The sequence below is a fragment of the Cardiocondyla obscurior genome, linkage group LG01, assembly GCF_019399895.1.
Source record: "Cardiocondyla obscurior isolate alpha-2009 linkage group LG01, Cobs3.1, whole genome shotgun sequence".
Taxonomy (NCBI): Eukaryota; Metazoa; Arthropoda; class Insecta; order Hymenoptera; family Formicidae; genus Cardiocondyla; species Cardiocondyla obscurior.
The window spans coordinates 7,460,849-7,488,848 of NC_091864.1; the positions used below are offsets into that span (position 1 = coordinate 7,460,849).

Consider the following 28,000-nt stretch of genomic DNA (forward strand, 5'->3'; position numbering starts at 1 on the left):
ACGAGACACGAACGAGGACTGAATGCGTTGCGCAGTACGCACCAAACGGCCAGCAGCTTGAACGCTCGCAGCGCCGCGCTCCCATTGGCTGACTCCCCTCCACTACCGCTCACGGCTATAAGCTCGTACTCTCACAGTCGCTGCTGCCTGCAACCGAGTAATATGTTTGTTTTGGTGTTCGAACGTACAAATCCGAGCTTCAACCGCTGTAGCTGTTCCGGTCACACCTGTGTATATACGTATACTACATACACCACGCGAAACGCTCGTATTTAGGCGAACCGATCGTCCTGCGCTGTGATTCTAACCTCTTTGCCGGCGTGCGAATTATCGACCGACAATCTCGCTCGATCTTCGTAAACGAGTTTCTCAATCCCAGAACGGTACGCTAGCATCGAACAGACACTTTTTTGTACGATCGCTTATAACCTACCGCTAACTTCGTTGCATTCGTTCGCTTGCAGTGAGTCGTTTCGAGAGTGAATCTCCCTCGCCTGTGTATCCAACATCCGTTCGTCTCTCGTTTCGTGCATCTCCAACGATACGCAGTCTTTCTCGTCGACCCAGAAGAAGGCGGCCATCCCCACGATCAGGTAAAGGAAATGATAGGCAAAAATTAATTATCGAGAATGAACTTGAGACCTTGAACATTGATCACAAAGTACAGATAGTTCCAAAACTCGCGCAACTTTTTGGCCATTTTTTTTTAATGCGCTCTTGCATTAATTAATAGCAACAAACACTAGAAACGAGTTTTATCAAAATTTACACGACTAATAAAGAAGATAATGCTTTATAGATATGACTTTTTCCCAGGTTGCATTACGTTATCCTGTAAAAAGGAAATTTTTCTTTTCAGAACTACCGATCGATGACGAGATGACGCCGTCTCCTTACGTCTCGCGAATAAATCAAATCGATGCCGCCCAGCTGGACACGGAGGTCTACAAATTACTCAAGAATCAGACCAGAGAGATCGCCAGGTACTTACCGCCCGGCAAAATCGACAAGTGGCAGCCGGAAGTGGACGCTGTCTTGAAATTCTTAATTTGGAAGTTCTCATTGCACCGAGGTTCCTCTACGTTCGGCCAGCGACTCCTGAATCTGCACTACGCCAACATCAATCAAAGGAAAGCCGTGCTGTACTTGATCTTGAGCATTGCGCCTCAGTACGTGAAGGATAAATTGGTCAACGAAAATTTATCCGAGCGTGGCCCGGTCGCCCTGACGTTGAAGTCATTCGTCGACTGGACGACGAACGCGATCAATCTTCTGGAGCTCGTTAACTTGCTCTTCTTTCTTCATCGAGGCGTACAGCCACACTTGATAGAGTTTTTGCTGGGTCTCTCTAGTCGGTCGATCACAACTCACCGACCTAGAATCATCGGTTACTCGTACATGACGAGAGAACTGCTTTGGCACGGTCTAATGGAACTTTTCACGATCGGTATACCCATGATAAACCTACATTATTTGAAACAAGTGGTAAGAAGGCTTTGGCGACGCAAAGGACCGTCGATTAGGCTGCTCCCGGTAATGACCGCGGAGACCAAGTGCGCCTACTGCTTTGAAAACCTGATTCTACCTTCGCACGCCGGCTGTGAACACTTGTTTTGTTACTATTGCCTGCAAGCGCACTTCACCGCGATGAGCGTCTTCCAGTGTCCTTCTTGCGACGTAGAGCTTCGTGCTGAAGACATGAAAAGATACACGGTCGCTACCGCACCCTTGAGCGGCGACGAAGAGTCGGATGATAGTTTCGAAAAGGTGGACGATGGATAAAACGCGAACGTATATATTTAATTTTTTTTCTTTTGTGAATTTCAGGATTAAGAATAACTCGATGGTCAAAGTGATACATGATTCTGATGGCCAAGCTACGATTTTGAACTATTATAAAGTGAAAATACTTTCATTATTGTGTGATAATGTATTCCTAATTTCAGAAAGAAAATTTACTACGATGACCAAAGGTATTTAATATTTAAGAAAATAATTATTCGTGTTGCGGAACACGGCGAATGGAATAAGTACAAAAATAACTCGATTGATATATCGGTGTTGAACCTCACGTAAACCAAATAAAAAAAAGCCAAATACGAACCATTAAAAAAATTATTCTCAATGATAGATACTACTATCTCAATGCGATTTATTATTGAAGATAACGAGAAGATGTATGTGATTAATAATTTTTTTTTATTAAAAATAGCAATATACAAAATCTTTTTTATTTTCCATTTTAATATAACAAATCCCGACTTTGGACAATATTCTCGTTTTCTTCATTTTTTTATCGAAACAAACAACAGTAGATCAATACATATTTTTTGCCTCTTATATCAAAATTAGATTATATTATATCATATAAAAATATTATGTTGCGCTGTATATTATAAAACGCTTTATCTGCCACCGCGCAGGCCGGTGTAATGATTGTTTCACATGCAATAGACACAATCATTAATTAATTTATCATTCAATTTTCTTTTTGTACCTGCGCTCGATGGGCGGGTACGTCCTCAAATATTTAACATGAGAAACATTGCAACATCATAAACACTATAACACAGAAAAGGAAAAAAAAATAACGCGAAACACACACACATAAATTAACACTTTCCGCCTCTCCTACGACACTACACATCTCATTTGAACCCGAACTCTTTATCATCTTTCCCTGGAATGCATAATTTATAGTACGAGTATAGCGCGATTTTGTTCTGTGAGGAATCCCTTCTCAAGAAATCGAATTGTTATTTACTTTCCGAGATATCCGCGTTTACGTTTGCGCTCCACTCTAACGTTAATCTTACTAATTGCGACGGAAACGGATTTCACCCGAGAAAAAAAAAGAAAAAAAAATATATATATTTCCGCGTAATCTTACCGGTACGTTAGCGTGTGTACTAAAGAAAACTTGATGCGAAACAACCCTACCTCAGGAAAATGTCCTATCTACACCGCGGAGTTTGCGATTTTACAATGGTCTCACCGAGCAAAAAAATTCAATTTCGAGTATAAAAGAGAGAACACAATAGTGCGAGGCATTTATACTAATCGTAGAACATTTGAAATTAATGCCGCAAACCACAAGTCCATTTAAACTCCAACGGGCCTGTACGCATCGTATTACAATTGTTTAAAGCTAAATGAAACCACAGCTAACATTTTCTTTATCTTACATTCGACGCACAGACGTAGTGAAAAAATATATATGTTTGCGATATGCAGTTTCCAAAACTTACAGCCCATTGTTGTAAACGCAATGGAATTCTAGTTGCATAAGTTTCATAAGCGAGGTCGAGCGCAATTGATCATACGTATCAAGTGATTCTATTCTCGTGATCTAATCTCCGTTTTTTTTCTTTTCCGAGAGAGAAGTATGTCACGCTATTTGCTAAATGCGAAAATGTCAAGTAAGTAGGGACTAGAGAAAAATGGTAATGAAAAAATTGATTTTCAGCTTGAAAATATACAAAAAAAAAAAATATATATATATATATCTTCTCTCCTCCCGATATGAATCGATTCTCATTAACCGAAACGCTCGAGAACGCTAACTAGAAACTCTTTGTTTATCGTCATCATCGTTTTTCTCATCGCACACGCATTTGCCTCTCTTTTTAACGCTAATTTCCGCGACTATACCTATTTTTACCCGTATTCGCTAACTTCTCGCGGAATTCAGTGCGTAACTCGCGTAGGAACCTTGATAAATTTCTTCTTAGGACTAGGGAAAGAAACCGTCGATTATTAGCTAACAAAGAGATGATTCCACCACACGATACGCAGAGTGTTTTCTCCTCGAGTTCCGTAATTGCACATTTTTTTCAAAATTACAAATACGAAAAACAAGCATCAGGATAGTAAATCGAAAAATTTGTCATAATCGTAACACTTTCTCTGTTAATTTATCTTTCAAAACGTACTTAACTCTTCAGTTAAATTTGCTTTCTATGTATTATTAAATTTATCTTTCTAATTTTCGAGGACTTCGAAGATTTCACTCTGCGTAAAGAACAAAGTGTCAACAATTTTTGAATAAACGCTTTTCAGACTCGAAGACGCTTGCGCTGCTTTGCTGATATACGATTATGTGTAGGCGCACATTTGATCGGCTAGCGCCATGGATTGTAGCACATTTATTAATTTTCTTCAGCAATTATCGTTTCGAAACCTTTACCGATCAGACTTATTTTTTTCTTGCTAGATAACAATTGTAACTTGTACAAAAAAAATATTATTTTTTGCTCCCTATAAAGGCTACGGACTTACAAGCGTAAGTGGATGAAAATGATATGCGGCATATGCACAATATAAAAATGTAAAGATTAATCCTCTCCTTGAGAAATTGTTTAATAAGGTTCTCTAATTTTTTCAACTGGAAAAAATGTATCTTATCTTTAAAGTTTTTCTAAGCGTCTTTTAAACTCTTTCTTTTTTTTTTTCTTCTTTGAAATTTAAGATCGTACCAAGTGTTGTTATCAATGAGATTCAACTCAAATGAAATTCTTTAAAAATTACATGACGTCAGAAATATATAACGAGTATACTAATGCCACCGTAGTAAAATACAGTATTTTTAATTTCTAATTAAGTATTAGAATATTGTTACTAAAAATTCTTGAATATTTCTGCTAACTGTTAATAAGACGTCCATAAATATTGTAGTTAAAGTTTAAACTGTCCTTTTAAATAATAAAATTGTCTACATCTATAGATTAAATTGTTAACAAGTTTTCACGGCATATTATCTTCATCCATTTGTTCTTGCAATTATTACGGTACAGCCCTCGCGACGATTAGATCACAGAATCATCTTGAAAAATTTTTTAAGCCTTCTGCTTTCAATTATCGTTACTATCATGATTGAATGAAAAAGAAAGAAAACGAACAATAGAATCAAGACAGTCCAATATTATATCACACGTATTCGCGAAATATTCTTATTCTCATAAACTTATTTTACTTTAATATTCCGATTCATCTCACGAGCGCATAAATAATTTACGCTTAAAAAGATTTCGCAAAAGACTTAGTCAAGAACTCTTCGCAGTAAAATATTTCGTTAGGCATTCTTATAGAGAAGTTCGACGATTCTCGAAATGGACGATCGTAAATATGTGATCAGGCGATTACAAAATTTCATGAGAGAACTGACTTTCTTTTCTTTGTAAAATAAGCGATCACATTTTCTTCGTTCGATATTAGTTCGACATGTATAACGTTTTACCATTGATATCTGAATAATAATGCGCGTAACCCAAGAACTAATTTACCTAACGTTTTCATTCTTTTGTTCCGAAAAAAATTAACAAAAAATAACGCTTAAAAAATTCGAATAAATTATTATCGAGAACGAGATATATCTTATGTCTATAAAACAATCGTTTTGCGAAATCAACTGCAGCCAATAGAGCTCTCTGCGTGCGAGGATAATCGAAAAAAAATCTAAACTTGGCAATATATCATTTTTAAATGCGTTAACTATATAAATCATGCTTGCATACATTGTCCAAATTATCACATTTGCTTTCTTAATGTCTGTCATAAATAAGTCTTAGAAAAAAAAAAAGATTGTGTTAAAGAGAGATAACATTTTTCGTTATCTGAATATCAATTTATGAATTTATAAATTTTATATATATATAATTTTTACGTAAATTATATATGTATAAGTTTTATATATATATTTCTCGCTATAATACAATTTAAAATTTTTTCTTTTTGTTCTGCCAAGTTTAGAGTTAATTTATAACAAGGAAATTATTTATACAATTATTGCGACAATCGTCACAAATTGTAACTTGATATCGATACTTAATTTAATTGGTTTCTCAAAAAGTATCGGTTACGCGGAGAGTGATGCGTGGAATATTTGCGCTGTAGAATTGGTTTCCTATTATTCTGTCTTCAACACATGCTTTACACGAAAAGTTCTTGCGGTCTATTGTTTGTCGTGCGTCCAGCGTCTTTCGTAAAATAATTAATAAATACTTTGCAACTTATATTTACTTTGTAAAACTCGAGATCGCAACCTCACACGAAATCCACCGCAACTGTATTTGATTGCCGCGCGACATTGAATCACTGATTAATATTGGATCTCTCATTTCTGTTTCAATTAAAAACGTCGTTCCGGCAAATCCGCGGTTGTAGATTCGAGCTTAGTCTGAATTAAATATATGTGAATTTTTACTAAGACGAAAAATCGCTGAACACACGGAACATTCCTCACTCATCGCATTTTACCTTAAATTTCTAATAGCTATCATAAACATCTTTTTGATTTTTTTTAGATTTTACTCACACATTTATGCGGCGTTTTATACACACGCACGCACATTCATTCACACGTTACCGATTATCATCCAATCATCAAACGAACCACCACACGATGAAATGAACAGGACGCGCGCGTCGACGTTTCGAGACAGTTTTTACATAAATCATTTTCTTTTATATTAAGTTTTAACATAGTCGTTTTTGAAAAAACAAAAATTGCGAAAATAATAATAATAACTAACCCTAAATTCTAAGGCACCTTTCGGCCGCGAGCCAAGAACGGTCAAAAAAAAAAAATAAAAAAAAAATAAAAAGAAAAAAAAATAATATAACCGTTTCTCGGCCACAAAAATAATATTTTTCCCGACACTTAAGTAACTTTCAAATCATCAACGTGCGAACTATTTGGCTATTCGTACTGTCAGTCTATCGAGTTCTTACGGATTGAATAGCCAGATAGTCTTCTTGATTATCCGTAAATCCGCGCGTGTTCTGTCCGAACGGCCGATATGAGAGCGTAATAATACCCGCTATTAAACACGCGATCGATATTATTAAGTACGTATCTGTTATCATAATTTCAATCGATGTGCAATAGATCTTGCGGAGATCGACTCTGAATGCGACGATGCGCCATTACGTTCAGGCAGAATAACATACACGCGATTATTTTTCTTTTACCACTTGGGATCCAGATTGCATTTGTCTATCGACGACGGCGTCGACAATGAGGATGACTTCCGTTCTGCACCGGGCGCAGCGCTTCCAGAGAACGGACTAGTTCGTTTGTTCATTTCTAAAGAAGAAAACAAGCAAAGATATTATTCTTCTTGCCTCATACACAACACATAAATTTTAATTAGAAATATAAAGATTTTGCTAGTCTTGTAGGAGAAACCCAGTAGTTGATCTGCAGAGTAGTTGAAATGCAGATATCAGTCTTTCCTCAAAATCTTTGTTTTGCTATTAAATGACGAAAGTCCATGTAACTTAAGCTGTCCAAGCGTGCACTCTTACGTACCAGATATTAATAACATTATTTTGCGTCTTGCACCCCAAGCGGTAATCCCAATTTCACAAAGGTCCTTCTCTGTCAGGGAAGGAAACGTGGCCATATCCACTTCGTGAGACGTGAACAGGCCTAGCGAGCGAGAAAAAAGAAAAAAAGATGCAGTGCTACGTTTTCTTTTTTTTTGTTTTTTTTTTTTTCCTTTTTTTTAAGCAAAAGCAGTAAAATAGAATAATAGAATAAAAGCAAAGCACTCAGTAAAAGCCGTGCAATTCCCAAATAATTTTAACGCGCTTATACTTACGTATATATTTTTCCAAGCCAATACTAGTTAACATGCTGGATAGATCGTCGAAACGATGAGACGATGTAATTTTTTTCAAATGAGAGGTTGGCGTATGATCCATGTAGTTTGAGGCCATTCCAATCTGTCCAACGCGGTCTTTGCTCGAAATAATACTATTGAAATCGACGGTAGTAACCACCGGCGTAGTTGGTTCTTTCCACAAGTCTGAAGGGTGTGACGTCAGCTCCTGTAAATAAAAAAATTTAATATTAACATCTTGATGTTTCTTAAGTAACAGTTCGCTTCAAAATCATTGATTTTAGTAAGCGGTTAAAGAAAAGGAGCATTATAGTATTTATTTTAAATATTAATTGTTAAAATGTTATTCAATTTGTAAAAGATTTTTAATATTTGTAAATTGAGAGATACCGCGGTTCAATTATTTTTTATATAGCCAATATAGTTAACATAAAGAGTAAATTCGTTTACGCAGCAGTCAGAACAGTTACTGCACTTGTTCAGAGTTTATCTCTTTTTTTCTTAATGTAGAAGAACAAAGATGACCTCTCAACTAGTGCAATAATTGCGCTGACTACTGCGTAAACGAATGCACACATAGCTACCTTGCTCAAGTCACTTGTAGTTATTGGTGGAATACTTTGACTAAGCCCATAACCGGACCAAGCAGACGTTGGTATGCGAAAATCGGTGTTGCCCGGCTTATACTGCCTTGCTTTTGTAGCCAGCAATTTTTTCTGCTCGTAATCGAAGGGCGTGAGATTCTGCTGTGCAGCCATCTCGAGTGATTTTTTCTCGCAGCCAGGTGCACGTCGATCGGTGACCGGTAAATCGGATAACATGCTAGATAAATCAGCTGAAAGAAAAAGAAACATTTCATTAGTTAATAACAGTTTAATAAATTTACCAAAAAGTTTAACTTACTTAAATTAGCGTTGGTATCAGTAGGATTGACTGGTGAAATGTTACGAGGGCTGATGGCAGGACTAGATAAAGAGCTAGAAACGCTGCTTAGCGAAGAATAAGCTGCAAATAAATTGACGATTTTTATTACGTTACAAAACATTTTTATATCTGTAAAAAATATAAAAGACTTTTCGTGTGCGAATATAACTCAAAGAATTACTCACCGCTGCTACCGTCTTTGCTATCTATTAATGAATTGGCATTAAGACCGTGGATACCGGAAAAATTGCTCGATACATTGTTATGGTGAAACGTTCCGATGCCGGGAGGTATCACGTGGTTCGGTAATCCATGAGACCCGTGTGTAGTTCCCATTAAATTGTTATGCAGCATGTGTTGCGTCGTCAGCATGTGATTCAAATGAGAGTAAGGATACGGACACATCGACGGAATATAATGATGAGGAAGACTCCAATGCGACGATAATCCCAGAGAATTTGGTGAATGCGAGAGCGATGATACACAGTAAGGCGAATTTTGCGTGTTCACATTCAACATGCTCGAGAAGTTATTCGACATACCGCTGAGCAGGTTAGTACCTATTTAATTATTAGAAAAATTATATATACTTGTGCTTTTTAGAATAAAAAATTAGTTTTTCTTTTTTTTCATTTATTAAAAAGAATGTAAAAAAATCGGTATCGCGCGATATTATTTGTATTTGTTGAATATTACACTTTCTTTTCATTACGGTCCGATACCAATGAGCAGTACTTACCGTCGTTATTAGAATTGCTTTGGAAAACATTTCCAGCATTCGGAATGTGATAAGTAGGCGGTATATCGGCAACAACCACAGACTCGTCTAATCCTAGCAATTGCTTCCGTGCGTTGTAAATATTACTGGCCTTTCTCTCGATTCCCTTGATGATCACGGAAAGCGTACTCTGTTTCGGCTTGTGGCGAACGTTAATAAATACGTCCAAAGACTGCATCAGTTGAGAGATCCTTTCGGTATCCACGGAAGTGGTGATAGAATCCTCCAAATCGAACATAAGCACCAACGGTAACGAGCCCTAAATGCGTAATAATTACATAAATATAATCCGAGTTATAATAATTAAAAAAATTAATATAAAATGAAATATTAAACATAAAAGGATCGACTTACCACTAACTGTTGTCTAGCCAAATAGACGTTGTTGATATCACCGGTAATAGTTACATTGCTTCTTTTGATGCTAGGTATATTCGGATCGCCGGCATCCGGAAACATAATTTGTGTAGCAGTACGTTGCATTATCATTTTCAAATTACTACTTTGTTTTCCTAGCACTATGCTATGGTGTTGAGGTGAAATTTCCATCGACATTTGTACTTGGATTTGACTCTGCAAAAAAAAAAGAAAAAAAAAACATGTGATAAAATATTTCGTTCTTTTCTTTTCTCAAAATTAGTCTTTCGATTTCTTGCTACTTACAGCTAAATTTTTGCACATGTAACGAATCAACAGATACGTCGCCTCTTTTACTTGCGATACCTCCCACTCGCATCCTTTAACAACTACCAGGGTAGCGTGCAGTTTCGGTCTTGTGCGAAACATCACCTGAACATTGTACTTCTCTTGTATTTTCACCAGGTACGGCGAAGTACAATCTGGCATGCTTTGCGAAGCGCCCATTATAGGCAGCTCGAAAGAAAAGATTAGAGGTGCCAAATTCTGAAAAATTTACAATAATGTTATAAAGTAATTTTTTGCGTTGAAACTGTATATATATTATGTACGTATCTTCGCGGATATCCCGAGCGTTTTACAATAAAAAAATCTTACTCTGACTCGAGCGCGAGCGCGCTCAACACTCTCCATCTCGCCTGCGATAGAAACCTGATTGCTCTTGTCTTGTTGATTACTGCGATTGCTGTCGGGAAAATGAATGTGGCAGCCCGTTTCTTCCATTACTCGTTTTATTGTCAAGCCTCCTTTCCCGATGATATGAGAATGATCAGTATAACTTACGTCCAGCTTCATGGTCACTCTATTACTTTGCTAAAAAAAAAAAAAAAACCAAAGATAAATTAAATTAAAGAATTGTCTGTCAAATCGACACGATATATTTTTAACTCTGTACATTTATCGACGATTATTATTATACAATCAGCTTTGACTCGTTATTTAATTTATATATTTAATTGACGTTTTTTTATGAACATATATTCACAACTTTGAGATCAACTTTTTGCAAGTTTCTCAAACGTATCGGTGATCCATCACGACTCTTCCGTGCAGCTTTAGATATCGCGTGGCTAAACGTTACATAAAATCACGCAAAAACGTTTCCGATCCACCATACGACTTCAAAAATATCTTCGCGATCACGTAACAGGAAGGTCGAACTTTTGAAAAACCCGCCACTAAATGCCAAGTAAAAATTGGAGATTGACAATTTCATTTATCTTTATTCATTTGACTGTCTTGATTACAATATTGCAACCAAGTAACGGTGAAATGAACAGCGACGTGTTATCTGATTCTGCCAATTTAGAAGATTATTCGGAACGATTGGAAAGACGCGGGCAGACAGATGCGACCGCGATTGCGAAATTCAGGACGTCGACGTCCTGATGTCTCGACTCAGAAATATACTGAATATCTCATATGCACGTGTTCGCCGGAGCGCTATAAATACCTTGGCGCTATTTATGCATCATTCGCAATCCGTAATTAGCGCTATACGTACGAGTGCCGCTGTCGCGTTACTTTTGCAAGCTCGACGCGAAGCATGGCATTTATTTTAATCTATTTTATCTTTCGGTTAAGGTATACGTGTTCCTTTCACGCGTTCCTTCCTCGCCCCGCTTCTGTCTTCGTATATTCGCGTCTGCGGAACGTTCACACGTTGGAATGTACATTCGACAAAGTAACTGGAATCGATCGGTACGTATGGTATTGGCTGGCATAAAACGACAAGTCCGGCTCGCCGACACGTCTTGCAATTTAACGCTAACGGGACCGGCAAACAACGTTTCATCGCGTCGTCATGACTTTTTTTTCCTTTTTCTTTCACCGAGAAATGTCGCCGCTATTACGGAATACGAATCATAGCATTGCTCCCGCACGACATTCGTGAATATCTAAACTAGAATTTGATAGCATATTCCATTCTTTAGTCTTTAATTAAATACCGTAATTAATTTATATCGCCCGCAGTTACCGTAGAATTAAGAAAAAAGAATAAAAGACAAAGACGGTGCCAGCAGGTCGTCTTCAATCTCGACACAAGACAAGCTAAAATGTTAAAGCGAGGTCCTTTTAATTTCTCAATCCATCCGAAATTACAATTAAATCGAACAAGAATAATGTACAGGTAGCCGGGGGAAGGGAGGGGTGAGGCAAGCGCAAGTGCGGGCCTACGTGTCGCGCGCTAGCTACGTTCCCCCACTACCCCCACTCACCCTTTGTCCTTTTCTAGCGGTCGCGCGAAGCACACGTACTCGCTACACACTACGCAGCAACCACGTGTCTCCGTACCGGAAGTAACACTTATCCGCGTATTGCGTACGACGGAAGCCGCCCGGTACGAGAACTATCTTCTTCTACACATTCTCCGTGTGAGGAGAACGCGTCCGAGTATATTTCCTTTCCGTAAAGTAAGTCATAACCTCACGCGCGTTCATCACTCTGAAGTGAAATTTTTATTTCATACATCCGGGCATTTTGTTCGCAGGTGACCAGCGCGGGGTTCAGACGGCCTGAGAGGAAGCACTCCGACGGGATGTCCAGCATTCAGAGAGGAGGAGGAGGCCTCGGATAGGCATCGTGCATCGACAGAGCAACCCCGGAGGTAAGAATCACTTTCTTTGATACGCAAAATTAATAGCTCGTACTCGTGGCGTCTCTACGATTAATATATATGTTCTTTTCGTTACAGATCGACGCAGCTACATCCACCGGTTACGAGTGTCGTCACCGCCGATATTAATAATTACACGAACCGCAGCCGGTTCGTCGGTCGTTCCGGGAGTTCCGTACAGTATTCGGACGTATTTTTTGACATGGCTTTATTCTAAACGCGAGTGCCGAACATGAAACGCGCGAAAGTGTATCATAAAGTAATTTTCGCGGTTATAAAATCACGGTCGGGGTGTTCGCGAGTGTCCAGTGCGCGGAGGGATGGCTCGACACGCAAACTGAGAGGAGGAGCAGGCCCGGGACGGGCATCCTGCCTCGGCGGAGCAACTTTTAGGTGAATATTAATTTTTACCTTTCGTAGAAAGTCTTCAAAAAAATAAAGCTCTACCTTTACTTTAATTTTAATAACAACATGTCTACATTAATATTTTTCTTTTATGTTACAGTCACCGGCAGAATTTTTCAACTCCGCTGACGCTCATGCAGATTGGTGAGTCGCATGTTTTTCTTTCCGTAGTTAGCAAATATTAATATAAAATATTTTTAAAAATAAAAATTAATATCGGAGAGACTTCCGTAAAACTTTCATCAACGTGCTCAATATATTTGAATTTAAATCTGTAAATTATTAATATAAATCCCTACTCAAATTGTATTAACGTGAATTAGAATTAAACTCAATCGATAAAAATTTATATAAAAAAATCTAAATAAATAAAATACTCAATTTAATAAATATATATATATATATATTACATATAATTAGATATGTAAAAATCCTTTAAAAGTATTTTCATTAAAACAAGACAAAGACAAAGAAAATGTATTGTAATATACAGAATACGAATCATAGTAATTACTTCTGCATTACATTCGTAAACGTCTAAACTAAAATCTTTCCTACAACCATTGATAGCAGATTCAATTCTTTAATCAGTAATTGGATACTGTTATTAATTTATATTGCCTGCAGTTGCCGTAGCATTAAAATAAAAACTAAACAAAAACAATATTGTCACTCTTTAATGTCACGTAATGAAATTCGGTAACTATCACGTTGCACTTACTGATAACGGATACTAATAAGTGCATGTCCTTGCGCGTTCGATCGTTCGCGAACGGTTCCGCTTGCGACATCGTTTCCTCTATTCTATTGTGGGACAGTAATTGTGCCAATCTAGGTAATGTTACGTCGTAACAGGCAAAAATCTTTAAAGCTATTTCAATATTTGATAGATTCCCGTTAGACATACTCGCATATTTCTCTGAGAAAGAAATTTAGCTCGTCGATAAAATGTTCACAGAGAAAACAACATGTTCGTAAACGTATAATATATTTTACCTGCGTATCCAAAATTTCCATTATCTTCTCCTTTGCTGATCGTACATCGTTTAGTCGTCCTGCGACTTTTATGTGTGGATCTGCAAAAAGAAAGCAGAAAGTTGAATTATTGCAAAAAAAAAAAGGTATAAGACGGCAAGAAAGGCGACGATGAGTCGCGCTTTTATTACGCAATTATAATTAACTAGGTTAATTACATGTTATATGACTAAAATTTATTCCGCGTCTGATAAGATGAGCCGTTAACGGAAATAATTTTTTTTTTTTCTTAGCTACCAAATATTTCTCGAAAAATATATATTCTTTTTTCAAAGAAAGGCAAACGTGTTTAGCGAGAATTAGTATAAGAAAACTTGATTAATCGGCGGTTTGTCGCGCTTTTAAAGTCAATTTTAGTATTCGCGAAGCGTGCGCGTCTGTTCCTTCCTGGACTTCGAGGCCTTCGACTGTATAACGTGTTCCAAAGTCGAGTGCGATGACGCGTCATTGAAGCTGCATATTAATCGCACGTGTGCGTTTTGCTCACTACTTGATTCTCGTCACGAACAAGATTCAATAATTTATCTATGACGATTAATGAGAATTGGAAATTAATCTTCAAACATAAATAGATAACATGCATCGAATGAGAAACATGATTTTTTTTAATTACGATTAAACGCGCTGACTAGAATGAATTTTAATAAATGAAATTGATATATTCGCGATAAAAATTTTACTAGCGTTTTTTTCGATTATATAATCACTCTCTTTTAAATGTGAAAAAAAATTCTACCTGCAAGTTAATAATAAATTGTTAATTTTGAAATAATCACAAATGAATCTTGTTCGGTTTAATTAGATCGAGTGTATATATTAGATCGGTGTATATCAGATTTAGTGTACATTAGATAGAGACAATTGTTTCCAGATTTTTGTTTGGTAGTTGAATTTCTTAATTGAGAATTATCTATCCTGTGAGGAGAAAATCGTGTTTTTGGAAGTTTGCAATCGCAACGATAACCATATCATTTGCGTGGTAAGAAGTTCGTACTTCTTATCTTTTCCGTCTAATTATGTAAGAGATACCGCGGAAAGCAGCGCGTTATCTAAACAACATTTTCAATAAATCGATTCGACTTCTTCGCGGTCGCGAGGCATACCGGGCTCGCGTCGGAAAATACATCGTACCGATTATCTATCGGTCTCTCGCGAGCGGAATCTGCGATAATATTTTTAGAATCGGCACGACGGTAGCACGCGGACTCTTCGGTGCGAGACTTTGAGGCTTGACCTGACCTGTTTAGTCGCGCCGAGCATAGAAAGTAGATGAATCCTGTTTGCACAACGCGATAAGGAGTGTCGGCTGCCATTGCGGTAACGATAGGGGGAGAAGAGGAGACAAGTGTCGGAGGCTCGGCTGATTATCTAAGCGATACAAGGTAGTTCCTTAATAAAATTTATGTCTATCACTTGGTGCCGCGCGATAATTCTCGTAGGAAGGAAATACGAGGGAAAACAATGATAACGATAAATAGTACGAAAATAATATGCCGCATTAAAACGAGGAAACGCCACAACGGCCGTCATTTAAATACGTATTTACGTGCCTCGATACGCGAGAAAGAGTAAAAAAATTTTTTCGTATTTATCCTTTTACTATCGCTTAATACGTTTCCGTTCGTTTATCGCGCTTCCACAAAAATATATGCCGTAATCAAGCCGTAATAAATCGAGGCTATTATCGTGCGATAATCCTATAAATTTTCTCGATCCCGGTTGGAAATAAAACAAGTCAGATAATTCGATGAAATAGCGGCATTGCGAAGCGCGCGCGGAGATATCTGGCTTTTGAGTTTCGTTGTTTATTTTGCGCGTGCATCAGTGTTCAGACATATCTGTCGATTAAATATAATTATGATTCGACGAATAAAACAGAAGTCGAGCAATTAAGAAATGATTACGGCTACGTTGTATTGAGAAACCGTCATTGTAGTCCGCCCAAAGAAGAAAAAGTTACAAATAGTCTTATCACTCGAATAGTGGCGTGGCTTACGTGACTTGCAGCACATCGAAAGTCTTCGCGCGGCGAAGAATTAGAGCGGTTACATTATACTGATTGACGCTTAATTCAATCAGGGACAATTATCCGGATAGATAGACCGAACTGGAATCCCGTTGATCTCGCTGCGCAAAATTCATTACAACGGCTTGGAGAGCGGGTCAAATCGCAAGGTGATATCCTATCGCGACACGGGGGAGATAACTCGATAATATCTATTAACCCTGAAGAGCGCGTGATGTGAGCCAATTTGACCCATTCGCCGCTTCGAATGTAAATTCCATTTCAAGCGTAACATCTATGCAAGAATAGATTATTCCATACGTAATTTTTCTTTCTTTTTTTTTCCATGAAACAAGTTAAGTTTTGAAATTTACATCAGTTTGCGAAACCTTTGCTCATGTCTTTTCAAATAAAAAAAAAAAAAAAACATACATATATATAATTTTAAAATTAAAAAAAAAATCCAAGGAATATTCCGCAAGTGACGTTCTATGGAATTTAAATTCTTGCGACAGACTATTGCGTTATCGTTCGGTGCGTTATCGACATTCCGCGATGGTATACGAGAAATTATTAAAATGACCATAGCGAAACTTGCAAACGGTTTGCAACAATCCGTGGTAGGGCATCTGCATCGCGCGCGAGAGTGTTTCCGACGATGAGATAAAGTCATTGTACATTCTAATGATAATCGCGATACAAAAAGAACAAGAAAATACCTGAGTTTATCCTACCTAACTACCTACCTACCTACCTACCTATCCACCGGTTACATAGGCTACCACGTGTATTCGTACCAGAAATTCGTAAAATAAGAAAAAAGAAAAAGAAAAGAAAGAAACGGTCGAGAGAAAGAGGAGAGAAGAGACAGATGCTACAGCTGTTTAGGTCACGGAGGGAGGGATGAATCACCGAAAAATTTCCACAAGGTCCGGTCGTATGATACGACGACGCCACTTTAGTCAACCGTACCCAATACTTGATTGATCCACGCGTTGTAATTTATTTATCGAGAAACGGGTGACGAAATAATCTCGCAATTGACGTGAAAAATGTCCGGCGATAAATAATAAATAAGTCATCGTAGATTCTCCCCCTCCGACTTTCGTGTAATTATTTATACGAACATTTTTACGTAAACGAGCAATTCTTCACGTAGCTTCCCGATGAAATTAGCACCGGGCGAAATTCGATTCACGCGAGGCGCTGAAACTGATATTTCTTTCGTATACGATTTTCCCGTGCCAGTGATGAAACTTTAAATAGCAGGCATAAAGCAATGTGCGCAAAACACACGCGTCAGCTGACGAAAAGGCATCGACCACGGTTGACGCAATTCGCGGACAACGCGTATTTGCGCGATTACGCAAGAATCCGAATTGCGGGGGACGCGCGGAGGCTCAAGATGATTTTTGCATCTTCTACAAGTATAATCTTTCAAGGACGCAAAACATCAAATCTAAATTCCGTATCGCCTCCGAGCTATCGATAGCTTTCGTTCCGCGTAAAATCTATTCGCATCGTCCTTACTTTATCGTGAGAAAAAAAATGCAGTTATCTTCGAATTCCCGCGACGTATCGTAGCGTATATTCTTAGATAAATTTCTGGCCTCGATAAAAGGAACAGTTATTTCCCGGCAGGCATATTATAATTTCTTTTTCAAACGGGTACTAATAATTTTATGAATTTAATTATATTTAATATAAACGCAGAAACAAAAAAAAAGAAAGAAATTAATTTGATTAAAATTTTATGTTTGTCGCGAAGCGCACAGACGTTCATTAATTTAACGAAACTAAAACCAACCGTTATCATGCCGCTGTTGTAAGAATACAATGGTCAAATAACGTCTTTCTTGCAGAAATGTAAGCAGAAAAATCTTTAATTTCAGTTATTCATATGTTTTACGGTTGATACTTCAAACTTTACATTTTTCTATTTCCGCAAAGAAACTAATTGTTTTAGTCTGTCTATAAAATATAGAATAAAATACAATACGGACTCGTATTATCTATTATTATCTAGTATTGACATTTTATAAAAGAATTTTTTTTTTTATTAAGCTGCAGAAATGATAAATTAATTCCAAATGATAGACAATTGAATGTTTACCTTTCTTCGACTTTGCTCCAATCTTCAGTCTTGACGGCCATGTAACAATGGTATTTGTTCTCTCCATAACCTGAAAAAATGTAAAATCTATTATTTCCAACCACACAAATAGTTCTTTTTTTCTTTAGTAATATTTCTATTCAAAAATATCTACAATCAAATATTTTCTCAAAGGTTTTTCAAAATACTTTCTATTATTTTTTTTTATCACATCTTCAGATAATTATTGGATTCTAGTATAAATTTCGAAATGTAAGATATTGATAATTAATAGATACATAAATTTTCAATATTTCCTTTAAATTATCTCATTTTTGTTTAATACCTGTCCGATAATTGTAATGTTAATGATTCATTGTACAAGATTTCTTATCATTTTTTTCGAATTATCTCATTTTCCACGTAACCTTGATGAATATTTAATATCTTTGACACGTAGCCTTTACTTATCAAAGTTACACATTGACTGTTATTCACTTTCTGGGGCAATCATTCTTATCACATCAAGATTTTTATCAATTTCCTGTGTAATATTTTCTTATAACTTTTTAGCACTTAAATTTCATAAACATGTATGTTTTAAATCATTTAGCATACAGAAAAAAAAACTATAACTTAATTTATCTAGATTTGTCAATTAAAAATTACAAAATAGAAAAAAAAAAATTTTATCTTAATGCGAAGAAACCATGAAATAACCGATTAAAGAAATTTTCTAAAATCTTTTACATTTTCGCGTCTCGTAGCAAATATCGTAAATAAGAATATTATTTTTCCTACTAAGGTTTTCTATCTTTAGACTAAATTTTCACTTTTTAATTCGTTAAACCTCTACGTGTAACTAAATTTAGATAAAAGATAACTATTCTTAGACGCAAACCTCTACACGTAGCTTCTAGCTCCGAAGAGAAACTTGACTTGTCTTAAACTACAAATTAAATTAAGCCACAGAATTCTCTGAATAAATTGAACATCCGTTTTTAAACCTAAATGCAACTGTTGAATTACAATAATTAAGATCAGGTAGTATTAACTTTCTAGACCAAGTATTCAAATCGCGTTAACATTAAATAAGACCATTTGATATCCAGCACGAATAGAATGCCTCGCGCATTCTTCAAGAGTGAAAGGAATAAAATATAAAATCGAACGAAACAAAATGTAAACTACGACAACTTCTCGTTCAAAAATTGAACATTTATCTTATATTACCACGGTCATTTTCGTTGAATGCGTGTCCTTCAATTATCGACGTCCTGCTGCGAAAAGGTCTTCGATTTTTGCCGACAAAAATGAATAAGTAAAGTTGAAAGAAAGAAAGAAAAAAAAAAGAAGAAAAAATACAGCCAGAAAACAGATATCTCAAAGACAAACGCGTTTCACGGTCACGTAATTATCACTTATTAAAAGTGCACGGAGCGACCTCGGAAATGGTAGGTGAATGGATCACTTTCACGATAACGATAACAGGTCACTCGACTGGATTCGTAGACACTGAAGCGCTAATCGCGCTGCGGATGAATCGAGACGCCGGGTTTTACTTTCACTGCGGCTACCGCCGATTGCAACAAAACATTCCGTGAGATCACGCCGTTAATTAACTGATCCAAGTCCCCCCCTTCTCCTCCCTCGCGACATAAGTTATTGTCTCTGTGAGTTTATCGACCTTGCCGTAGATCCATCAATCTCTGCAATACCGCGTTGTTACGAACTTGTTAGCTAGTTTTGCGTTCGAAAGTTATCGATTGTGATTCCCTTACAATTATCAGGCTGCGGCTCCTGTATCATTTCATTTCGCTGTGCGAATTTGGTGCACGTGGATCACTCGGGGAAGTACGATTTTCACGTTTTTCAAATTATCCTTCGATATTCGGATATTCACGTTTCGAACTCGTTGGCAACTGCTACGCAATTTATCTCGTCGAACGCGTAAGACTTCGAGCTGGTGCTTTATTAATTTTTTCTCTCTCTCTCTCTCTCTTTTTTTTTTTATTTACAATTTAAACCTTTTGCCGTTAAATCACAGTATCGCCGTGGGATCACTGGCACGAAAGGAAACTGACTAACAGACTAACGCGAGATAATGTAACGGGTCGGTCCGGTCGAATCGTCTCCCACTACGTTTTTCAACTCCCGCCACCGGTCCGCGACTTCACTTCGCTGCGCAACATGTTGGCCTCTCGTCATCGCGGCCCTACCTCCGCAAACCCCCCTTTCTTCTATTCCTTTACCTGAGAACCTCACCGAGCTTTCATTGTTTTCGCAAAGACCAAATTAGGATTAACGCGTTTGCCCAATCGAAAGTTGCTGGACGGTATTATCATTAATAGTGAAACGTGCATGCGCTTAATAACTCGTGACGATTCCGTTTTTTTATTTTCTTCTTCTTTCTTTTTTCTTTGACGCAATAATAATATAAACCAAAGTGCCTCGCGTAATTTTTAATTACTCTAAATTATCGGGACCGCTTTAAAAAAAATTACGATTTAATTATTGAACTTACCGGAAACGTCATACTTGTTTTCATTTTATATAACAGTCTCTTCTTCTGAAATGTCTAATAACAAACCAGATATAGATATCTACAATGTTATAGATATCAGAGTGTTTCAGCTTTCGCTTGAATCCTCTTCAATCAAAGTATAAGTTAAACATAGATAATGTAACGCAAACAGGCACTGTAGATGATACTGTATCAACGCGAGTATCTTCCCAGGTCGTATGAACTCAGATCACTTGATTGACAGCAATTATATATTTTTGAAACAAATATGAAGAAACGTGAAACACTCGACTTTCTTACTACTCGCACGGAGACTTCACTACGCGTTAACTGAGCAAAAAGTAAAATCTATCTATCTCGGAAGAACGTCGGCACTAAAGTGAGCATTGCTTCATAAGCCGCTTAGTAAACTAAAATGCATATTTGGGGATCGGAATCCGTTTTTTTTTTTTTTTTCAAAAGGGCGTTTCCTAAAAAGCGAATGGGATTGGAAGCGAAAAAAAATAGCATGCCAACGAACTATTAAGTTAGACAGTCATTGGCTGAACCTTAAATTGTTTTCGAACAATAAGATTGTTAATTACATTTTCTCTCTCTCGTTTTATCTCTTTGTCTTTTTTCAATTATTCTTCAACTTCTTTCATTTATGACGGAGAATAATAAATCTCTTTTTCTTCAATTTCAATGAAAATAGTAGAATATTTCGAATAAAAGAAAATAATGTATAACAAAAAGATTTTATTAGAAAAAAAAAAAATGAAAAAAATAACGATTAATCACGTAAACGAAAACTTTCTTTTCGAGTTTCGAAAATTTAAGTAGCGAACTTGTAACGACTATACATCAATGTCTAGAATCACAATACCTAAGATAATATCTAAAAAGTACAATATTTCAAACTTAATCCTGATAAATTTAATTCTCGTGTTTTGCTTTTGTCTTTATGCTTCTACTTAAATATTGTCTTAAAACATCGATAGAAAATACAATATGAATGTTAATTTCTATTTTCGTATTCTCGAAATTATATTTAAAAAAAAATTCTTTTTTATTAATTGAATATGTTTAATTATAATATATGCGTGAAGGTCGGTAATACGTGAATGAATAGTTTAGATACGACGCTTGAATTATTCTTCAAATATTTTATATAATATAATAATAACGAATAGCGAAATTCTCGGAAACGTTGATTTCTTCCGATTTGTAAGATCAAAAAAAAAACTATACATCGAACAGCAAGCAATGTTATCGCTAAGACATGCGGGTTTTTTATCTTTAACGTGCACAAGCCGCTGACTATAGGAACCAGATAAATATGTGTGAGGGCCGGTACGATATGAAAATACTTTTTGTGTGTGTGGATTACGCAACGAAAGGTAAACTGCGGACATTTAAAATATCTCAACGCATTTCATATTTTTATTTAATTTTTATTCGCTTGCATTAATCCCATTTTACGCAACGAAAGCACCCAGTTTCAATCCGACGTGTGTATTTCGTTTTCTAATTACGAAAGAAATTCTAAAGAAACTTTATATAGATTTTTGTTGAAATTAAATTCTTTTTTTTCCCCCATTTTTGAGCTTCGTATTATTTGCGATTACGTTGATTGCGAAACATCGAGTATAATCATCAAGAACTACTTGATTTACATCTGCAATAAACAATTCAAAGAGCAGTTATTGATATTACTTAATTGATAAAGACTTAATTTATCAACGATATGCACACACAAAAATGTTATTGTGGCGTAAAATACTGACTTATCGTATATCGCAATTACAAAAAGTCACATATTTAAAAAGTTCGGCAAACTTTCACTGATTCGATTACTCTTTAGAAAATTCCCGCGATTAAATTACATATACTGGCTTATCTGCGCAAAATAGATAATATTTTTTAACTAAATCGCGAACAGAATCTAAATTCTTTTTTTCTTTTTTCTTTCATTAATAATTTCTTTTATATTTAAATTGCAACGTGCCTCTAGCTGCAAGTTTAATTCTAAAAATAAAAATTCTTCAACAAAAGCTAAGCATACAAATTGATCAATATGGAATTATGTTACTGAAAGGATGAGTGACCATATCGAATAATCAAACGTACAGTTTTTACTGACGCGCATGCAAATGATTAAAAAAGAAAAAAAAAAAAAAAAACGAGCGTAAGAAAATAAGCTTATTGCCGTTCAAGTTTGACAAATATTATTGACGTGGAAGATAACGCTGAAGCGTCGTAGAAAATCACGATTTTCAAATAGCTCATATAAAAAGTCAGGGATTTAAATTTCAAATGACATCGATTGTGACGAAAATTCCACCACGGCGGCCACGCCACTCGCGTTAATATTGGCGTTAATTTCTTGCGCCGTTTGCTAAATCAATATGCTCTATCGGAGAAGGCAATACGTACGCGGGGCATTAATTAATGAAGCGCCGACTAGCAACGCGCTCGATGTCGTACTCGGTCGTTATCGGCATCGGAGAGCCAGCAGCGGTCAAGGATTACGCCGTGGCGCTATAATTAACGTGGGGCCGTATCGTCATCCGAAGTAAACGAAAAACCGAGAAAGAGATGCGAGTGGGGAGGGAGGCGAGACGACGCATTCGTCATATTTCAAGTATGTCACGCTGGTAGTGGCGCGAGCTGGGCAAAAATCGTTCGCGTACGTTGGCGATAATGCGTTCGGATATATCGCGCCGTGAAATTGCTCAAAAAGTGGAGGGAAAACAGCGGAGGAGAATGCGATGCCGTTAAAGCCACTCTATAAATAATCGGCCGGTGTATTTCCAGGAGCCCCCCTTCTCGTTTACGCAACGTCGTGCGAAGGCGATAAGGATAAGCGACGAGCGTTGCCTTCGAACTTACTTGGTGAACGGCTTTTGCGGGACCCCGGGACCGTACGGCACGGATCGCACGGTTTACTTATCGGCCCGGTCTTTTCGCGGCATATTAGTTCATATTTTTAATTCACGCACGCGTCCGGATTGCACTTCTTATTCCGTATCGACTTCCCCCAATAGGCGTTATTGGCGCTGATAAATGTAAAGCGCGCGCTCGATCGCTAATGTTTCCCCGATTTACGGCGTTATCCGATTACGCGCTTCCTCAATTATCCTCGCCGAGAATCCGCGGCGATTGTAATTCGCCGATCGGTTCTCTCCGTCGGGCTGTCGCGCGTGCAAAAGGGACGGAAGGAAAGAACGGAGAAAGTATGCGGTGTTACGTCCGAATCGCAAGCTTCCTGCTGCAGGCTCATTTCGCTCTACGATTGTAATTTCGAGTTACGTTATCGCGACGAGGAGGAAGACCGAAGTCGAGAACGAGTTTCTTTACACGCTCACGTTTGGATTTCTCCGCGTCGTAATCAAGATTCTTTTTTTTTGCGTCCCCCGTCGTCAACGCACTTGAGAAATCGTTTGCTGCTAATTCTTCCACTAAAATACACGCGTATAGCAAAACATTTATTCTAATTTATTCGACGATCGTCTTACTTTCGTCGAAAAATAATTTCACATTTATATTGGAAAAGATCCACTCGCGTAGATTCCTAAGATCATTTTCAGAGTTAACGTAAGAGAAATAGAAAAATGCGCGAGGGGTGAAACAAAGCCTCGGCCGTGGGAGAGCTGCGTTAAAATTGCATTCGGCGATTAGAGCTGGCGAAATTTCAAAAAACAGGGAAGAGGCTCGCGTATCGCCGCCGTTATCAGCGGAGAAATCGTATTGCGCCAAGTTCGCCCGACGTAACGCGAGTTATCGCTCGGAAAGAAGAGAGGAAGGGGTCGCGGTGCAAGAGGCGAAAATACATAAAAATAGCCTCTTTCGCTTTCGCATAATCGCAAGGTCAGTCGCGATGATGCCTCGTCGGCAATCTTTTCAAGCTGCAGAAGTCGGTCGAGTCAATCGAGCCGTTTTATCCATTGACCCACACGACCTGTCACAAAGCCAAACCGATATCTTATAACATTTTTTTTAATTTACGATTGTCGCGCTTGTAATAAATTAATATATATTGTGCGAATAATGCTCGCGCTCTTATTGGGTTACTTGCGTTAAAATACGATGTCTTGGAAGACATCGCTTCAGCGAAATAAAAGTAGCTCGACAGACCCCGGCGAGGAACTTTTATCGAACCTAAGAAAGATCTTTTGTGGCCGAGAGAAAGGAGTTGCGTCACGAAATAAACGCGGTCTGTCTTACGTGTCGTTCGTCAGCAGCCATTAGATAGAAAGTTCTCAATCATCGATCAATGAGATTCTCCGCGATGAGACTTCGTTTCTCGTAATGAGATTATAGGCGAGTGAAAAATCGATAAGATCCCCTTGCTCCTGATACCGGAATTAATTGATAAAAGGATTTAAAAGGAGAAAAACTTACGCTGTGGAAGAAGGTGTCCGCCGGTTTGATATCGCCTGCAATGAGAAAATGATAAAATTAAAACATAGAAAAGTCTTCGAACACGCGACGATTATCTCTTATCTCTATTTATCTCAATTTTATTATAGTCTCATGAAAACATGATGTAATTCTTGTCTCACTTTCGCGATAAGTTGAATTAATCTACATAATCGCATTCGTCCGTTCCTTCTATCGATATAAAACCGCGAAAATCATTAATACGCGGTATTACCATAAAAAAAAATTAATTTTATTAAACGTCGTTACGGACCGCGAAAAACCCTAAGCCTTAACGGACGCAATACGGCACGATCCAATTGACAAACTAAGCCGATTAATTAAATCGTAATTACAGACGCGTCGTTCTTACGGAAATTTGATTGTTCGTAAAATTGTTTGTAAATCGCGAATGCTTTCGCCGGTACGGAAAGACAGCGAAAAGGAATCGAGCCTGCGCTCGACGGGAAAGCGAAAGTAGACACCGCGTGACTTGTCTCGCTCTTCGAGCGTTATAGACACTCCAGAAGCAATGAAAGCGATAAAGGACACTGGAATACTTAGCGTATCTGTATCGCGAGAAAGAGAAAGAGCAAACGGCAGGAGGGAGATTAAGCGCGAAACATATAACGGCCGAGTTATTATGGCTCGTTCTTGGCGCGTGATTTAACACTTGTGGATGATCTCACAGGCAGCGGATTTTCATCAGAAAACTAGGAGTCGGAACAGAACGAGTTTAAAGTTAAATTAAGGTGACTGAACGTACGTACGCGGTTTCACAAACTTAAAACGAAAGGTAACGCTTAATCGCGTATCTAAGAAGTAAATTCACAGCTTCGTGATTTCCTCGAACTTCTCTCTGCTTTAACAGCGGATTCATTCGCGCGAAAACTGCCGAGCTGATTATTTAGAATTAAGCTGTTTCATTCGAGCGCTGACTACGTCGATATCCTGGCTCCCTTTGATAACCGCCTAGTCTCGAAATCTGATATTGCTGATTGAGAGAAAGTGCAACTATAGGCTACAGAAAGATCAAGACTTAGTCACGTCACGGCAGATTAGATCGGTCCCTTGATACACATGTCATTTAAATCGGCTAAACTTTTCGTGACCGTACGAATCAGTTGGGTTCCTACTAACGTTACGTACTATTGAATCTGCACGGACATATTCGACTAGCTATATTTTTATATATCTTGAGATTAGAACCAATATTCGGCGTTGTTTAAAAAAAATAGTAGAACAAAAGAGATTTTATACCAAAGAGATATAATTTAAGAATACGTATTTAGACAATTAGCTAAAGCATTCGCGCTGATTTCGCGAAGCTGCAAGCTCGGCTGATGCTCTCTCGTGCTCAACTCACCGAGAAGCATCTGCTCCAGCTTGCGGCGGTTCACGCGAAAACGTTCCTGATGAAATTCTTCGGGGTCGCTGATTCCCAGTAAGGCCGCGAGATCACGTAACTCCTCGCGGCTTTCAAAGCCGGACTTGCCGGACACGCTGGTGGTTCCAGTACCCTCTGACGTTTCCGACATCGTCTCCGACGGCCGCCGTAGCTCGTTGTTATTCACCACCATTTCATCGGGTTTCATTTTGCCGTCCGACGAACGACGCTGCTCAAAAAAAAAAAAATATATACATATATATATAATTTACAACTCGCGGAAGAAATATGTTTGGGGGACGCGCAGGTTACGAATTCTTTTCGCAAGTATAGAGTACACACGTGCTTGCCACCACGTAATTCTCGATTTGAAGGCGATCTCGTCTTCGCTGTGGTCTGCAAAAAAATTCGATCACGTGGCGGGATCAACAGACCGGTGGGTGTCATCCACCGTGTACCACGTGTACGCCACGATGATATCATCATATGAATCGCCGGTAATAAGAACCACGTGAACCGTATTCTCTTTGGCGCATAATTCACATATTTTATTTTATGTAGAATACAATTATTCCTGTCTGTTACTTGAAAAAAAAGTGAAAGAGAGAAAGAGAGAGAGAGAAAAATAGAGAAAAAGAAAGAGAGACAGAGAGAGAGAGAGAATAAGGAGAAGAGGAAAAGAATGAGGAGGAGAGGAAGAGAATGAGGAGGAGAGAAAAAGAAAGAGAGAAAGAGAGAAAAAATTTTGCAAATATTTTGAACTATCGCTCACGTTGATTTGTAAAATTTAACGTTTCCTTCCGTATGCAGTAAATTCGCCGAAATTCCATCGTTATTCCGAGCAAGAAACTTGTTTGCTTCTACATGTTTCATAGTCTACACGGAAAAAAGGTAAACATCACGTAGGCAATAACAATCACGAAGAGTCACGTAGACGTAATTTTATACTCTACGGAGACTCAGCGCAGCGAGTTCGACGACCATTAAACGAATTACGCATTCGGTTTAATTATTAATTGCACACGTAGGCATGATAATTACGCATATAAATATCATGACAGTGTTCGACATAGTTATTTACCGCTTCCAAATATCTTTCTCAAATTCTAAATTAAGAGCGCGAAAGGAAATCGTTACGATCTTGAAATTACAACTCGACGAATTACAAACGATTTGATTGTCGCTTTTATATTTCTCCTCAAAGTCTCGAGACGGTTAGGCATTTATATTTTCGACCCGGAATACTTTGTTCCCGTATTAATTTTGCAGACGTATCTCGACGATACGTCAGATATAAACTATCCGGTTAGGTCAAACTCTGTAAACTATTGGCAAGCGCTGGCGGCTCGTCAGCAATAACATTATCGTTTCGTCGCGGAACCGCCGTTTTGAAATACCGAGGCGTGTGGTGCTCTACGTAACGAATCGTCTAAAAGCGGGCACGAACTATTTCGGAAAATGATCTCGACGGCATCTCGGGCGTTAGGGAGAAAACTGGAGGTTCGGCAGGCGTGTCCGAAGGCGTCCAGGTAGATGCGGACCTAGAGATTAGTAGCGTCCAGGAAACGTGGTGTCCGATATACTTGAGATTACCGTCGTCCGGAGACGCGAACTGACCTGCACGACGACGATGGCACTGCGTCAAATTGTCGGTGGCGGTGCTGAGGCGTATCGCGGGGTTGGTCCTGGTCCCGCCGGTAGATCTTTCTGTCTTTTCGTTCCGCGTCTGGTCCTCGTCCACGCCGCTGCTGCCGTCCAACTCGATCGGCGGCAGCGTTGTAACCAACCTGTCG

The 28,000-nt window shown here is 38.0% G+C and overlaps 2 protein-coding genes across 8 annotated transcripts; one reads left to right on the forward strand and one right to left on the reverse strand.

Moving 5' to 3' along the window:
- Pex2 (peroxin 2) lies at positions 1-2,519 on the forward strand. Of its 2 annotated transcripts, XM_070664716.1 has the most exons (3): positions 1-383; positions 465-593; positions 860-2,519. In XM_070664716.1, the coding sequence occupies exon 3, from the start codon at positions 880-882 to the stop codon at positions 1,780-1,782; it is 903 nt and encodes a 300-aa protein (XP_070520817.1). In that variant the 5' UTR covers positions 1-383; positions 465-593; positions 860-879; the 3' UTR covers positions 1,783-2,519. The 2 variants fall into 2 exon arrangements, with proteins under 2 accessions (XP_070520817.1, XP_070520809.1); XM_070664708.1 differs by having other exon boundaries at positions 1-593.
- Bicc (protein bicaudal C) lies at positions 2,179-28,000 on the reverse strand. 6 transcript variants are annotated; one of them, XM_070664258.1, is made up of 15 exons: positions 27,825-27,983; positions 26,187-26,436; positions 24,803-24,837; positions 17,917-17,986; positions 13,760-13,839; positions 10,339-10,554; positions 9,988-10,227; positions 9,679-9,897; positions 9,286-9,583; positions 8,732-9,106; positions 8,526-8,627; positions 8,207-8,457; positions 7,602-7,830; positions 7,310-7,429; positions 2,179-7,084 (listed from the first exon to the last, which is right to left on the reverse strand). In XM_070664258.1, the coding sequence occupies exons 2-15, from the start codon at positions 26,413-26,415 to the stop codon at positions 6,966-6,968; spliced, it is 2,583 nt and encodes an 860-aa protein (XP_070520359.1). In that variant the 5' UTR covers positions 26,416-26,436; positions 27,825-27,983; the 3' UTR covers positions 2,179-6,965. The 6 variants fall into 6 exon arrangements, with proteins under 6 accessions (XP_070520359.1, XP_070520404.1, XP_070520369.1 ...); XM_070664303.1 differs by lacking the exon at positions 8,732-9,106 and having other exon boundaries at positions 27,825-28,000; XM_070664268.1 differs by lacking the exon at positions 7,310-7,429.